This window comes from Dinoponera quadriceps, unplaced genomic scaffold (assembly GCF_001313825.1).
Source record: "Dinoponera quadriceps isolate SergipeBrazil2010 unplaced genomic scaffold, ASM131382v1 scaffold2111, whole genome shotgun sequence".
NCBI classification, from domain to species: Eukaryota; Metazoa; Arthropoda; class Insecta; order Hymenoptera; family Formicidae; genus Dinoponera; species Dinoponera quadriceps.
In genome coordinates this window covers 211,526-227,919 of record NW_014556195.1, presented here as the reverse complement: position 1 = coordinate 227,919, position 16,394 = coordinate 211,526, and the positions used below count along the sequence as shown (strand labels likewise).

Genomic DNA, 16,394 nt, shown 5'->3' with positions numbered 1-16,394 from the left:
GCCCTCTTGCTTTATCTCGCCACTCGATAACGACTCACATACTCCCACATCACAAACAACTAATCGACTAACGTGATTTTTGTACAATTCCATTAACAGATTAAAAATATCTGTCAACGTGCACTTCAGCTTCGGATCGATCGATCGCCGGTAGATTTTGCACACGAGTCTGTGCGCGTTTTCGAGTGGTGATGGACACTACGAAACGAAAATATCGGCGATATAGCGCGCATGTGTTGATATGACACACACATACACACACATATATGTACACACGCATGCACACTCAGGTAATGCGATTGTGTTCGACGCGAAAATTAATACGGTACTGTATATCACGGCAAAAACTACGCTCGTTATATAATACAATCAATTAAAAATGCACTTTATTAAAACGCTACATGCGCTTCTCGCTTTACTGAGGGGTAAAGAGAGAAGAAGAGAGAGAGAGAGGGAGGGAAAGAGAAATATTTTTCTACTCTAACGATTCGTTTCTATCTGCCGTGTCTCTCTCTCTCGCAAGTGGCGAACAGAAGTTCGTGTATAAAATCCCAGAAGGAGTTCCCCGTTCTCTTTACTTGTTCTTCTTCGCTTTGATCGCCGCACTGTCCTTCTTTGTGCACACGTGCGAACCGAACAAGAGCCTCTTGAGTTTCCGAAGAATAAACATCACGACCAGAAGCACCACAATGACGATGAGCAGCAAGAAGGCGTAAACGTCCAATAAATGACGTTGCCACCAGTAGAGCTGCATGGCTGGTGATTGGAGGAAGTTCCCATATTTCTTAATGTATTCCACCCAGAATATAGCTGTATCCAGGGGGCTCAAAGGACGATCGACGAATAATTTCGAGAAGTACTGCACGTTTTCACTGAAACAAACAAGAAAGAGTTGGTGGGAGATCGATTTGACCACAGGAAGCAACGCGTTGTTCGTAACCTCTTCGCGAATTACTTTCTTTTGGTAACGTTTTCAGTAACCAAGTGATGACAATAGACGTTTTGTTAGAAATGGTAACGGTGACGCAAGTACATCTTTTGGCTAACTGCAACGAATGTAAACGTTATTTCCAGTATATGCTGAATTCATCTACACGGGATGGGCAAGAGCGAATCGTAAGATAAGATAAAGTGAATCGGGTAAGATAAATTGTAAAATTTTTAAAACTTGATGGAAAAAGTAACGGAAATTACACCGATCTGTTATCTCTTGAATAACGATAACGGTATTTTTCAAAACAAGTAACGATAATTCGTCACTTTGGAAAAGCAACTTTCTCAACTCCGGTTCTTCTCAGTAACCACTTGGTGACTAGGTTATTTTAATTTTTAGTTTTAGTAACGGTAACACGATCACTTTTTTGGGGTAACGAGCTATTTCTCGAGATGAGTAATGGTGAGGGCAAACCAGTTACCGATAAGAAAACAACGACCCCGATTCGACCGGACACACGTATGTTTCTTCGCGAAACGCAAAACCGTTTATCGTCGAAGCTGGGAAACTCGGGGCTGACAGCATGTTTTTACCAGCGTCACCGGGAACCTCCGATACCGAGGCGGAATCTCGGTATCTGTTCGGGCTGAAAAGCGCGTCAAACGTTCCGCTAGATTTTGCATTTACCCTCCGCCATTCTCATTCTATACAGATAAAACGTTCGGTCTCTTTATTCGCGCGCTCTTATGCGTGGAACACGCGCCCCACATGGGATTTCTTCACGTAGATGAGAATGGTCGGCGGAATTTAAAGTACATATCGATTGACCAGAGTTGATCCGCGATATGCATTCGAGAGTTAAGCAAGATTCGGTTACAATAGCGAGCACGCTCTGTTTGCCCCGCGATATGTAACGGCGCAACCGGTGGCGGCGGATCGATACGGACGAGCTAATAAGATTTAAAGCAGCGAGCCTCGAGGCTTTTGAAGTCCTTTTAACATGTGGCCGCTGGTTGTACAACTTTACTGCATTAACTTACATCAAGCAGAGCCGCGTTCCTCTCGCTAAACAAAGTTATTCTATTCGCCGGTGGGAAGATAAATCCACGGTCCCGTGAGGATTGTCAAACGGATAACACAGGATGAAATGAGATCCGGAAAAGTACGTGCAGGTATCGAGCCGAATCGCACGAGAGTGAAAAATATGGGAGTGAAAAAAAAATCGGGAAGAAAGTGAATATAATTGAGGAAGATATATTTTACCTCGTTATCGCATGTTATGATATAATAATGACTGAGGGATCGAGTAGAGATTAGTAATTACTTGTGCAAAAATATTGGGTTATCGTCTGTCCGGGGCTGTCTGTCTCTCTCTGATGGGAATTCTGACTATACCGTTGTGTTTGCGGCCGCGATACGATCAATGTTATGATTTCATTAATTTCCGTCGAACACACCACGATTAGCAGCCGGGCGATGGCGTAACGCGCTTACGATTTCAGCGGCGTCCGTCGTCTCGTGTACTCACCGATAGGTGGGATCCTTCAGGATGCTATTTAGCGCCGATGTTAATTTCTCCTCGGTGACGTCTTGTACCGAATTTAGCGAGATAGCTATCTTCTTCCTCTCGTAAGACTGAATGTTGATTTTCTGATCGCCAAACAGGGGGATGCCGATCATAGGGACTCCGTAATAGATCGCTTCCTGCGTGCCCATGAGACCGCCGTGCGTAATGAAAGCCCGTATGTTTTTGTGCTCTGCAAGAATTCAGAGGTGGTGCGTTGTTTTCACGGTGGAAAAAAAGCGTCATCACGATCGGGGAGATCGACAAATAGAGGGCGAAATTTTTCGGGCGAAAATGAAAAGGAAAGAAAAACAACGGGGAATAATTTAAATCAAATCCAAAGTTGAGAGAACGCTTTTTCGTATAAATAAAATACCGCGCTTTTTCCGAACGTTCAGATTTAACTCCGAGAGTCAAATTCAACGGCGCGTAACGTTTTAGTTGTTTAATTGACTTTCAAGATCCGCGATTATGCTTTCCTTCTTTTTAAGCACACTGGAGATAATTTAAGTTTCTTTCTCCGATCGCAAGCAGTATCCGTTACTTACCTCGTAAGTGACTAAATTGCGACGCTGATTTTCCTTAATTGGCAGTCGCGTTTTCAACAAATCCCGTCGAATGCGCGTTATCATAAGTAAGAAGTTAAAATTTTTGTTGAATTTCCATCGTGAGATGAAAATCTCGGTCGAAGGGTGACATTTTTCGTGAAGTTACTCGATTTATATGCAAATGCCGTTGCGCGCAAAACGCGCGAATTCATACAGCATACAAATGACCGTTCTAACGGCGATTAATAAGAAACGAGGATATCTATCATTCTGACGCAATCGCGTGGCGGACAGTGATTACGTACTGAGCACAGCGATTTGTGGAAACCAAGATTGCGTCATGACGTTATCCGGTAATCCCGGCAGTAGGTCTTCTTTTTTCGCGACTTTCATCAGCACGCGAACCGGCGCGATCTTCTTGAACGACGCATAGAATTCTTCCATCAATTCCTTAGAGAAAGTTTCGATCCTGACCATAGAACCGAATGTGAAGTACACGCAGCCGTCCTTGCTTTCGTCCAGCCATTTCTGCACTTCCTGTAGACAGATCTCATTTTAAAACGAATAATTCGCGATGATTAATCCTGCCTTCCGAATTCAATGAACTGTCGTGAGATTTTCAAGTGCATGATATCTTAAAGTAAGAGAATCTTTGGAAAAAGAATCGCATTTAACTTTTCCTTAATCTTCTCCTTTCAGAAGGAATCTTTAAAATAGAATCTTCCGGGTGTCGCTCGGAACTTTTATAATGAGATAAATCTAGCTGCCTTGGAAGAAAAACATCTCGTTAAATTGTGATAAAAAAATATACGATATCTCTTTACAGTACTAATGACTCGGAACATGTTTATATACATCCCTCTTGTACGCGTATTATCATCGCCAGTGGAAAGCACGATATTTTTAGAAATGTTCGATAAAATCTCTACGCGGATTTTTAAATGGATACAAATAATCCATTTGTTACCGATTCGCGGATCGGAGGGAAATATTCCGCCGGATATCAAAATGCTCGTTTTCCATCTCTTATAATTTTCATCTCTAAACCGTAAAACACACGTGGTTCTTGTTATATCCCTCCCGCTTTCATCGTTTCCACATTCTATCAATTTAAACGGGATGAATTTTATATTCCGCTCGAAGGAGCGGCCGTTTTTCATCCATCGCGTGTCCCGACTGTTCCCGTCCGAGTCGAACGCGGAGGAGACAAATGGCAGCGCGTTCGCAACGATACTAACGATAAATCGTCCTCGACTCCGTCGATCGCGCCTCATTGCACCCAAGAAGAGCTCCGAGATACACGCGTTGCGGATAATTGAGAAAGCCAATTTGTTCAAACGTACCGGTGCGAGTGAAACATTGTCACTCTTGACGTGTAAACCGCCCACTTCGACGATGGCGGGGGTCAACGGTCTGATTCCGCTCAACGAGTAATGCGAGTTGACCAGATACAAAGATATGTCGCTGTACAGGTCCATGATGGCCGTGTCTTGCATATCGAAGTACTTCTTCAAGTATTCGGCCTGAAATTCCGTGTGGTAGAGGATCTGCGCGGAGATAAGGTGCGACGTCAGGAAGTTCAGCATGCGCTCCTTGAAGTTCATGTGTTGTCCGAACGACGAGAAGAGGCTCGGTACGTAGGAGGGATTGAACGAGTTGCCGGACAGCTCGTTGAGCCAGTCGTGGAAGCTGCAGGTTACCGTGGCGACGAGCGGGACTTTGAGATGACGGCCGAAGGCCAAAAAACATGGCGCCATAAACACCTGTGTGTGTATATATGTGTGTATGTCAGTCGATCGATTAATTAATTATTCGACGAGTCGCGCGTCTCTTAATCGCTCGGTCCCCGCGCGTAAATACGGATCAAATCGCGCTTGTTCCGCGCGAAGACGCGCGTGGATCTTACACGTTTCGATGACGGATCAACGGCCACTTAGCACTCCTGTTGAGCTGCACTTGTTTGCCGCGCGAGGGGGACTGAAATGCCATTTATGATGACACTTGCATCACGCCAGCGGCGGTAGAAATAAACGGGACGATCTGTCAGGAAACGTACGGCGGGAAAGTGGTCGAAGTGACGATGATTGAGTGAACGTGCGACATGCTCATCGTCGATTATTAATATGAATGGCGACTTACAATTTATGATACGAATGCTCAAGGCTTTTCTAACGTGTTGATCGCCGCGTTGGCTTCTATTGGTTGTTTGTACGAAAGCTCGGCCGACGACTGGATCGTCAATGATAAAGCAAACAAGCGGAGTTCGAGACGCGCAAATCTTTTGTAGATTGTAGATAATGGAGTGAATATTAGCGTAACTTCGAAATTGATTTATCGCGTTAATCTAATATAACGACGTGTTCAATTGTCGCGTTAAATTCAACGAAGTTTTCCGGCCGGTAAGCGAAGCTATTCCAGGGCGCGTTGTGAACTTCTTATGAGAAACTTTAGATAATTATATATATATATACTATATTTCGTCTCTCACGCGACTCTCTATCAGTTCTACCACCGATTTTTCAAATATAATAAATTATACTTTAGACAAGACTTAATGGGACGCGATGTTTCATTATGTCAGCCACCGCTCACCAGTGACACTAATCGACATGTCAGCTGAATTGAATTTTACTAAAGGTACGCGAATAAATGTAAGTCGAGACGCTTACCTTTCATCTGATTTCATCAGCTATCAGCTGTACAAAATGATTTTTCAGAAGCAATTAACTCTAATATATTATATATTAATATTCACATGCCTCTTCGAAACGTAGATATCTTTTACGAACACACTGACTTCCAATTTGTTTTATATTTTGAAAAAAAAAAATATATATATAATATGTGTCACGTTAAAGAGATTCTTTTAAAGAGACTCTGAGTTTCCCTTTTTTTTAATCACTACACGTCTCCAAGACGCAAGGTTAGGAGCACAGGCTCAAGGTAAAGGATCAATATTCTAAGGTTAAATATACATATTTCACGCAACATGACTTAATGAAACGCGGCAGTGCGTGTCACGGGTGTGTGTATCGGGATATCGCGATAGATTCGTCAGGATGTCGAATTTGCACGTCGCAAGATTAGCGCACGGTCGAATTTTACAGCGCGATTTATCGGCGCTGTTCGAAAACAAATAAAGGTTCGTTAGAGAGCCCCTACGCCGGCAATAGATACGCACGTATGGCATGAGATGGATCGCATTGTGCAACAAGTACCATACAATTTATATCGAGAGATCCAAACGCTCGCGCTTTGTTGTGTTGAGTGCGGCAATTTCGCGTGCCATTATATCTATTAGTTGCAGTTGCACTTTCTGCCCTGCTCCGTTTCTCCTGCTGCTCTTAAAGCCCGTGTATACGACCGTTGCATTTTATAGCGCAAGCATGAACGAATACGTGCGAATAAGACCTGCTCGTAAAAGGTTACATTGTTCTTACTTGAGAGTGGGAATTGATTTATCGCGTTAATATAATAATGACGTGTGTTCAATCGTTAAATTAAATTCAGCGAAGTTTTCCAGCCGGAAAGCGAAGTTATGCCATTCCCGAGCGGACTTCTTGTGGGAAACTTCAGAGAAAGTATAACTTCATTCTACCGCTCCGAAGAAGAAATCGGGCGAAGAGAATCGAAATTCTGAGTTACATCAAATTTGTTGCACAAACTGCACGATTGAGCCGAGCCGAATAAGAATCGAGTCAGATCAATAATCCGACGTAAAAATTTAAACTATAAGATCATCGATGAGGAAGGTTAACAAATTATAACGTTGCATATGCTTTTTTCACTTTACCAAAAGGTCGACTGAATAGCATAATGTGAATAATCCATCTCTGGAATTAACAGGTTAAATAAATAAAACGATAAATACAAGCAACAAGTATCGGGTCAGCTTTATAAGTTTCATTGAGCTATATTTTAAACTATAACTTTAAATTTATTATACTTAAGAATTTGGCTTTTATGTAAACTAGCGTTTAAAAGAAATTTTGCTAAAATTATCAAAACAATTAGACCGCTATATACAATCTCAATATTGAGTTTGTTCAAGCAACTTGATTCGATTTATTTTGACTGCTCTTTTTTTATAGCGCATTCATAAATCGTCGTATATATAACAATATAAAAATCATATATAAAAAAGTAATATTTGAAAAAAGTAAGTAAAAAAAGTAAAGTAAAAGTAAAGATAATGAAAGAGATTAAAAGGGGGGGGGGGGGGTAAAATGAAATTTTTATATAACTTTGCCGCATCATCGAAAATAATCGAATTGATAAATAATCTCGATCCTCGAATGTGCAGGTACTCAGCGTGTGATTGAAAAATCCCGATGACCATATGCCTCGAGTAAATATTAAAGCCATTATGTATCGGATTTTGTTTACAAAAATGGCGACTGTTTCGTGATAGTAGGTTACTATAGTCACTTTTAGTGCCTGGAAATCCATTTTACGGTGGACTATTCGTCACATGGTCATTGTTAGCGGCGCGTAATAAGTAATAAATTCAAATATATCTATTCATTTCGGAACAGCTGCGTGTGCGGGTGGTGACTTGAATGATTCACAATTTACAGTTTGACACATCGCGTCGAAACTTGATAAATAATGCAACTATTTACCGCAACATTTTATTCCTCGTATTACAGCGTATTGGAGTCATGCGGCTCGTGCACTATAACGTAACGCTCGTGCGTACGTATACGTGTTCTTCATTGGGATCGTGAGTCATGTTACAATGTGTACCGTAGTCGCGTTGCACTTCAGAAGATCGGGTTCGAAATGTATCGATAGTCGTTGATGGATGTTATCGCGAAAATTCGTCGGTCGCGTTAACAACACGTTCGCTACCAGGGTCTGAGAAGAAAATCTTGCATCACAGCTTAGGGTGTTTTTTGTTAAAATATGTCCTCAATTGATATGGGTCTTTCTAGGATATATTTATAACATAAAAATGTAATTATCTATATAGCTCTATAGAGCAAGGACATCCTATATTTATTTTATTGATTTTTAGCTCGACAATATTATTCATTTCGAAATTTATTGCAATACGTTATTATAAGCTGATAAAGAACACGCACTGCACATGTGTGGCGGTGGATTCAGACACAAGAATCAGAACGACGCATATATGCGACGGTGGTAGCGAATATGTTAATTAGCAGCAATTGAACCAGTGAAGTTGTTAATTTTTTATCCTACATGAGATGTTTGACGTAACAAGTGTACACAATCACGGATCGGCTTGTGTCTATTAACATGTATCGTCGCAATTTCAATATAACACACAATTTTAGATATCATTCAACGTGACCGAAGAGATCGCACAAATTAATGGCTTTACAATGACGCAACGTTTATTATTACTGAGAAATAATGACGGAAAGCGATATGTTATGTTCTTTCTTCACTGAATAAAGATTGAAGTTCACAGTTTGGACGAAATCTAACGTACCATCGTTTGCGAGGGGGACTATGTGAATGTTTAATAATTAATTGATAACAATCGACGCTTTCGCCCCGCGTTACACGGCAGGTGGCGCGTGTCGGTTAATTAACGTCTCATTAAAAGCGGTAGTAATTTTGATTTAACGAAGCCGAGTATTCGCTTTCAATCCGCCTGCGATTTATGCAGTTTTATTCATTATCGTGCCTGAGTATCGCGCGTCGAGCCACCACGTTCAGTATCGTACGATAGATCATCGATTTTTCGCGCCTCTCGTTCGAGTCATTTAGTAGTAGACATCAACGTTAATGCGATATACTTCATAATATTGTCAGACGCATCTCAAAAGTAAGAGTCGGCCAGACATTTAAAAAAGACAAAGTAAGAGAAAAAATTGATGTATAATTTTATTACTAATACAACATTTGTGTACACACACGGAAAAGAAGTGCTAGATTCAAGTAAATAATTACCCCGATACTTATTAGCAAACTTTTACTTGGATCAAGTAATATTTATTTGATCCAAATAAAATACTTTCCAAGCACATTTTTTTCTTATGTACCTATTTTATTTTTCTACATAGTCGTCATTTTCTAAGCACTTTTAGTACCGGGCAACAAACTTTTTTTATGCCCTTCGTATAAAGATCCGCCGTCTGAGGGTTCAGCCAATTTCCACTTTCAATTCGTCACTCTCCTCGAACGGTTGAGAATTAAGCTACTTCTTGAAGTGAAGAAAGATAAGGAAATCACTCGGTACGATGTCTGGGCTGTAGAAAGGGTGTTTAAAAAATTCCCATCGGAATTGCTCTCTCCCATTATCCAGAAGATTTAGCAATTTCGATGGGAATTTTTTACACGAAAAAAAATGCTGTTGAATCAATAGAATTTCGCGTAATTGCAGTGAGTCTTCCTGATTTAATGACGATATCATCGAAATTATTGAACATTGAAACAATACACAACATGGTAGTTTTAATGATATTTGCCATTAAATGAAGAAGACTCCAATCACGCTGCTGTTGAAAATTTTATCGATTCATCGGATTTTTTTTCTCACCCTCCTTACAACCCAGACCTCGCACCGAATGATTTTCACGTCTTTCTTTACTTCAAAAAGTGACTTGTTTTCCAACGGTTCAAGGAGAGTGAAGAGTTGAAGGAAGCGGCAATGTTCAATTGGATGAACATTCAAAAAGTGGATTTTTATGCAGAAGACATAAAAAAATCTTGTTCCCTGGTACTAAAAGTGCTTGGAGAACGATGATGACTATATAAAAAAATAAAGTATATGCAAATGTTGTACTAGTAAAAAGTTTTTTATCTTGCTTTGTCTTCTTTTTAATGACAGACCAGCGCTTACTTTTAAGACATATCTCGTATCTCTTTCAGGTAAAACATAATCGTTTATGAAGTTATATAATTTTTTCATCATTGGTTATCAATGGTCTATAGCGATATAGTAATTGAATTTGTACATCCGCTGTATCACACACTGTCATGAATACGTGGACACAATATGATGTGATAGAAAATTATTGGTGATTTTAAATCTGGTAAATGTTATAGGCTATTATGCCGATCTATAATACGGCTAGGAAAAACAGATCTACAAACAACAAAGCAAAACACAGGTCTAAACTCACCTGCATTACTAATTATCTTTAGTTCATCCTTGGTTAACACGTTGACTGCCACGGAACTTTTCACGATTCACTGGTCTAAAAAGCCAATTTGATTTAATCATGTTATATTATTAAAAACTTTAATTATAGTACATAGTAATAATCAAAAAGCTTAAAAAATGTTTTTTTTTTTTTGAAAAAAAAACATGTTACGAATTATCTCGTAGTTGGCAGTCAACGTGTTAAAATCTGCGTCTATATACTCATTATGTTTACATGTTCCGATGTTATTCATGAGATTTTCTCTCAAGAGTCTTGACAACTGACTCATCTCGCTATTATCAGCGCAATTATGATATGATGTAATATTGCATAACGTATTATATATCTTTCATTACAGTCTATATGAAACTTATAATCATTTTATTTTTTGCGTCATTGTTCCCTGAACTAGTTCGTCTTTTTTTCTTCCAGGAATTTTCATAATTAGATGAGATTATGTTGAAATACTTATAGCAATTGAACGTGTAATTTTTTTCCTATCTATAAAAAATTGCATATCGACACGCGAGATACACGAGTATGATCTCTTATAAAGAATCAACGACACACAAGGACGAAGCTCTTTTCACGTATTAACCGGCGGAAGTACGAACGATCAATGAAATTTTATTCTTACTTCGCAATTCTTGATTTAAAATGGACTTCGCTCAAAAAAGGAACTTATTTCACAAGATTTACTTGCAAAAATACTCGCATACGCTGATGGAAAATTACCAGTGACCTTCAATCTTATCTTAAACTTTTGCGCTTCGCTTGATCTCGCGTATCGTTCATTCTTTTATAAGCTGCAATAATAACGCACTTTGACTAGAAATTTGTGTGATTTTGATTAATTTGGTATGTTGATATCATGAAATCGAGAAAGAAATCGATTATGTCTCCGGAAATATCGAGAAACCGGGCTAATCGTTCGATCGACGATCTATCGTGATGCAGTCAATAATGTATTATAAAATCGTTTCCCACACTTACGAAAGTGCGAAGGAAAGTGTTGTTGACCATACCTCTACAATAACAAGGTCGTAGGGAGGATCCTGCGGCGGGTTCTTGATTAGATCTTGTATCTTCGGATGGGCTAGCAGCTCACAAATATTATTCCCGGCAATCTCGGTCAAATGCTTCATAGACAAACCGCCAAACGCCTGGATTTCCGTCGCGGAGATATTGTTCCGAACATTCGGCAAACTACCGAACAGACTGATATCCGTGTAATTCGGTACCGGCTTCTTCTGCGGGAAGTGCGTTATCACGTCCACTTGATGACCACGTTGCGCCAAACCCTTCATCAGAGGTTCGTTCATGACCCAGTGACTATGACCATGAAGCGGAAATACGCCAAGGATCCGGAATCCATTGGCGCTTTGGTCGCAGGTCACTAAGATCGCGAGGAGAACCGACAGCACCTTCATGTTTATTTCGGATGAATTATTGTTCCGTGTAACAATAATTCTCGCATTCGATTATAATCCAGTACACTTTGCGTAATACCTCACGTTGTGTGTGCGTGTGAACGCAGAGAGTAAATGCGATTACCTAATTCCGTCGAGTCACGCACACGGTTATACCTGTGAAAACGTTAATTAGTCACGAAAACAAGATATCATGATGTTATTATCTTTAGCATTTTTTTTGCACGTTGAAGAAGTATTAAATCCCGATATGATGATAATTAAACATCTATAACGCTATATCTATTACGTGAGCGATCGCTTAGACAATGTTAGATAAGATCTGCCGACTACTGTTTGGATATTTTTCTTTTCTGAGCATGGGTCTTTAATAAGAAAAAATATGACGCGGCAGAAAGTTTTTAGATCTCTAAATTTTTTTTTTTTTTGAGTTCATGTATGTATGAAAGTCAAAATTGATATGGCGATTCGATCGATGATGCAACGATGACCGATGATTCGATGATGCAATAATTTTTCAAAGTGAATACAAGAGAGATTAACATTTTTCTTTTCATTCTTTTTTACATTGCTCTTCTCACTTGTTATTTCATATATGCTACACGTTACAACTGCTGATTATACATTGTTATGTTTATTTGTTCCTTAGTGGCATTTTAATGGCCCCAGAGAATTTCTTTGACGCAAGCGAATAGTTAAATTGCTTATCTATCTAACATTCCTACACTAAAAGGTTGTATCTCCATTTTTCAAATTACTTCTTCCGGAATAGAAGAGGACAATATCCTATATATGACAATCTATTATTTATATTTTCCGAGCGAAAACGACTGCTGCAGATGTCTTGAACAAGTGTTCATAAAACGCCAATGAATTAAGATAAATGCTTCTAAAATTTCTAGGAGCGAACTCTCAATCAAAACAAATAAAAATTCACTCGAAGCGACAGTGAAAATATTGCCATCTAAGAATCATATGTATGAATGTTTTAACCAAGCTCACAGAATGCATTTTGACTTTATACGAGTGAATGTTTTAGATCTAGTTTTTCATTTTCTGATTAATATGGTTTAGACTTAACCTGATGATAACATAAAAATTGTTTTTCTATTCATGATCAATCAATAACATATTTCATCCGTAAGCGGAATATTCCGCGCATGACGATCGCCTCCTATCACCGAGCGCGGAATATTCCGCGAGCCGCGACTTTCTTTTACCACCGCTCGCGGAATATTTCGCACGTGACACAGTTCACGTTTTGTTGTCAATCTGTGGACATTTGAGCTATTTTCATTGCATTCTTAAATAAACCATGTTAAATAAACTCTACGAACTATTCGGAAGTCATTTATTGTAGAAGTTTACTGTGTACTGTAGAACGAGTGTACTGTAGAAGTTAACGAAAATAATAAAACTACCGATATACGGCCGCGCGTGGTGATACGGGCCAACCGTCAGTTGAACACCGCTGATATCTGAATACAGAAACTTAAGAAGAGTTATTATGCAAATAGGTCAAACTTTAAAAATAACCACTACAAAACCAACCGAGAAACACAATTGTTGCATCATCAGTTTAAATTTAAACCACAAGTTGATCAGAAAATAAAAAACCGTACCTTAATCGATTAGATTAGATTCACCGTTCAATTTCGAGTGAAAATATCCACCCGACGATTCTCAAAGTAGATTCTGATGCGGATTCGTATTTGCTCTACTTGAGTGAAAAATCACTCGAATTCGATTGACCGAGCTGTCACTCTACTTTTCTCACTCCAAGAAATTCAGAGTTCCCCAAAGAAAAAAAAGCTAACGCGCTTTTATATTTTTTACAAAACTTTATTGGAAAAAGTAAAAAAATATCAAAATTCGACCCGTTCTGCACTGCAAATTCAAGTGTGTAATTTTATATGTAGTCTTTCTATTGCACTTTTTATTGCACTTGCACACGTGATAATACTATGATCTTACACATAAATATAAAAAAAAATTATATACTTGGAATTGCCGTGTAATTCTTACAATATATAATTTTATAATTTTTACAATTATATACAGACACCGCCATCACTTCAAATCTAAGTGTGTAATTTTACACACTTTGTGTAGTTACCTTTTAAAAAGTGACTATACAAAATATGTGAAATTAGACACGTGGATTTGCAGTGATGGCAGTGCCTATGTAGAATTTTGCATTATCGGATTTAATTGAAGAACAAATGTTCTCACACAAACGTCGTCAAGTCGTGATTTCAACGGCACACCGTGAACAAAACACCGAACTGACAACAGATGATGTAACGAATGTGACGATGTTACTCACTGTGTGATATCATATGAGAAATAGGTGTATGAAGTGTCAGCTGCGGATAGTAAAGAGACACTGACGTGCCTGGAAGTATTCACTCTCTAACGAAACTGCAACGAAATGTCTTGTGTGTGCACGGTCAATTTGTAACTCCACTGACTGACTGCTCTCCCGCCAAAGAAAAGATAATAAAGGAGTTGAGTCGGGTGGGAGAAACGTATACCAGTTTCTTTAGCATCGCGTGACCAGTAGTACGCATTAAAATCAGGTATAATATTATGACGAAATGCCAACATCAACAGCTATATTTTTATATATTCCCGCATGCCACTTTCGCAGAAGTTATTTTCGCGATTATATTGGCTGTGATCCGAAAAGCAGCCTGATAATAAGCGCTTTGCGCTGTGCTGCCAGCGCAAAGCGATAAGATCGAACTATAAGAAGCGAACGATAAAATTTTCTTCGACAAATCAAACATGTTTGGAACATGTAAGCGAGACATGTAAGACATACTAAGCGATGCACTTGATCGTTTATTAAACCTGTTGGAGCAGCGTAAATTCCTAAGTATTGTTCGGCAGAAAATCTTACAACAGTTACAAAACACAGCGGGCAGCGCTTACTAGCTGCTTTTTGTACTTTGAACACAGCCTTTTTTTTTATCATATGTCATTCCCTCGAAATAATTTCATTAGCCACGATTATTTTATGATGTATTTTCGAGCGTTCCCTATTAAAATACATCGCCTTAGAAGTTAATAATTATGTTGATTCGTTTTTTTAGATTTCATATTTTTAAAGATATTTGTTTTCGTCGTGACGATAATACAAGTGTGTATGATATGATATCGCAATTTTATAATAATAATAATTCTATAAATATTACTTCGACGTATATTTCTGCTTCCTTGACCTTATTGTTAATTTTTCTTTGAGTTACCCTCGTGACAGATCGATTTGCACAATCTATCATACAGTGCAATATGTACTTTTCATATGAAATAAAATCAGTGACTTGAGTTCAGCAGAATCTGCTTTTTTCCTTTTTTGCTAGAATATTTGCGTCACACGGAAAGTTCGTCGTTTCTTACTGTGTACTTTGTTCCGCATGCGAGAATACATTGCAAATAAAGCTGAAAAAGCAAAAAGGATTCAGGCTTGGCTGAACTTCAGTTTATAAGTTTTCCGCAACGCGGACGTACGGAAGCAACATGTCCAGGATACTTGTGTTTAGATTCCCACAAATACACACACACACACACACACACACATTTTAACAGATAATTTAGCGATCAATTTTTCACGAGTTAGTACCAATTAATGTTATATAAGGCACTGATTGTTATTTATAATTTTTTCTTACTATTTTTCAGCGCGAATAATGATGATGAAATTAAGGATAAATTAACTCTGAGCTTTTCGAAAATTAATTTAATTAAGAATAATAAACTTCACTTCGCTCCCGGCGGATTTTACATGTTGAAATATTTCGTGAAATATTTCAAACCGCTTCTAAAATATTTCCGATCGGAACAGTCGTCGCGAACCCCGGTGCATAAGTCAGTCCTTTTGATCGCACCCAAAAGCCGCTCCATCAAGCACGAAGATTTAAGGGTTTCCAAAATGTGTATGGATTGAAATAGACTCTGACGCAAGACGCTAGAGCCAATATCTATTTTACTTACGTAAATGCACAATGGGCTCGAAGAGGCTCCCTATTACGCCGCATGTATGTAAATGTTTATGCGACAAGATAAACAACATTTTTATCGTTGAAGGCGCATTCGTTTCAAGGGAATTTATTAATGCTATTTCTGTAATGTTAACTTTATAAAATGTGCGGTTATCTTGTACTTCGCAAGAAGAAATCGAGCGGGAAAATGTTCTCCATATGGGTATTTCAGTCATTCTTTCGGTATGACATCGTATACGTGACTCGTTCTCACGAACTAGTCGCGAGGAAGCAGGAAGAAAGTGATTTATTTTCAATAAAAGTTGGTGGAACCGCATGGAGGTTTCTCTCTCGGATGAAATCCGCGTTATCAGCGTTTCTTCGAAACTTCGCGTCTCGTGAACAAATGCGAACTTCGCCGGGGCACATAACTGAACGACGGAATCCCTCAAACGTGATTTCGCATTAATGCGGTGCATAGAGCCACTAAGAAAGTTAGTTCTCCGTCCGTACCACGTACGCTCGGATTAACGATAAAAATTAAATGCAGATGAATTTGATGAAGACGATTATTTCACAGCGAAGCGTAACCTCGATGTGGCGTCTTTATTTGTGCCAAGATACACGTGTAGGAGAGACTGAACTAACAATCGTATATCTCAGGTGCTCGCAATAGTTTGAAGGAAAAAATAGTGCGAGTTGCTTTAAATTTTTCTTTATCCGTCCACATAAAAATTTAACGGTCGTCCTCCATGCGGTTCCACCAATTTTTATTGAAAATAAATCACTTTCTTCCTGCTTCCTCGCGACTGGTTCG

General features: G+C 39.0%; 2 protein-coding genes across 12 annotated transcripts in view; one reads left to right on the top strand and one right to left on the bottom strand.

The window, feature by feature from the left end:
• The window catches only part of LOC106747116 (calcitonin receptor-like), a 121,935-nt gene that overhangs the window by 32,453 nt on the left and 73,088 nt on the right, over positions 1 to 16,394 (top strand). The gene's annotated exons all lie outside the window — the stretch shown is intronic.
• On the bottom strand, positions 357 to 14,090 carry LOC106747115 (UDP-glucuronosyltransferase 2B30-like). Its single transcript, XM_014624404.1, has 6 exons — positions 13,921 to 14,090; positions 11,190 to 11,750; positions 4,390 to 4,809; positions 3,352 to 3,583; positions 2,463 to 2,691; positions 357 to 872 (listed from the first exon to the last, which is right to left on the bottom strand). The coding sequence occupies exons 2-6, from the start codon at positions 11,592 to 11,594 to the stop codon at positions 575 to 577; spliced, it is 1,584 nt and encodes a 527-aa protein (XP_014479890.1). The 5' UTR covers positions 11,595 to 11,750; positions 13,921 to 14,090; the 3' UTR covers positions 357 to 574.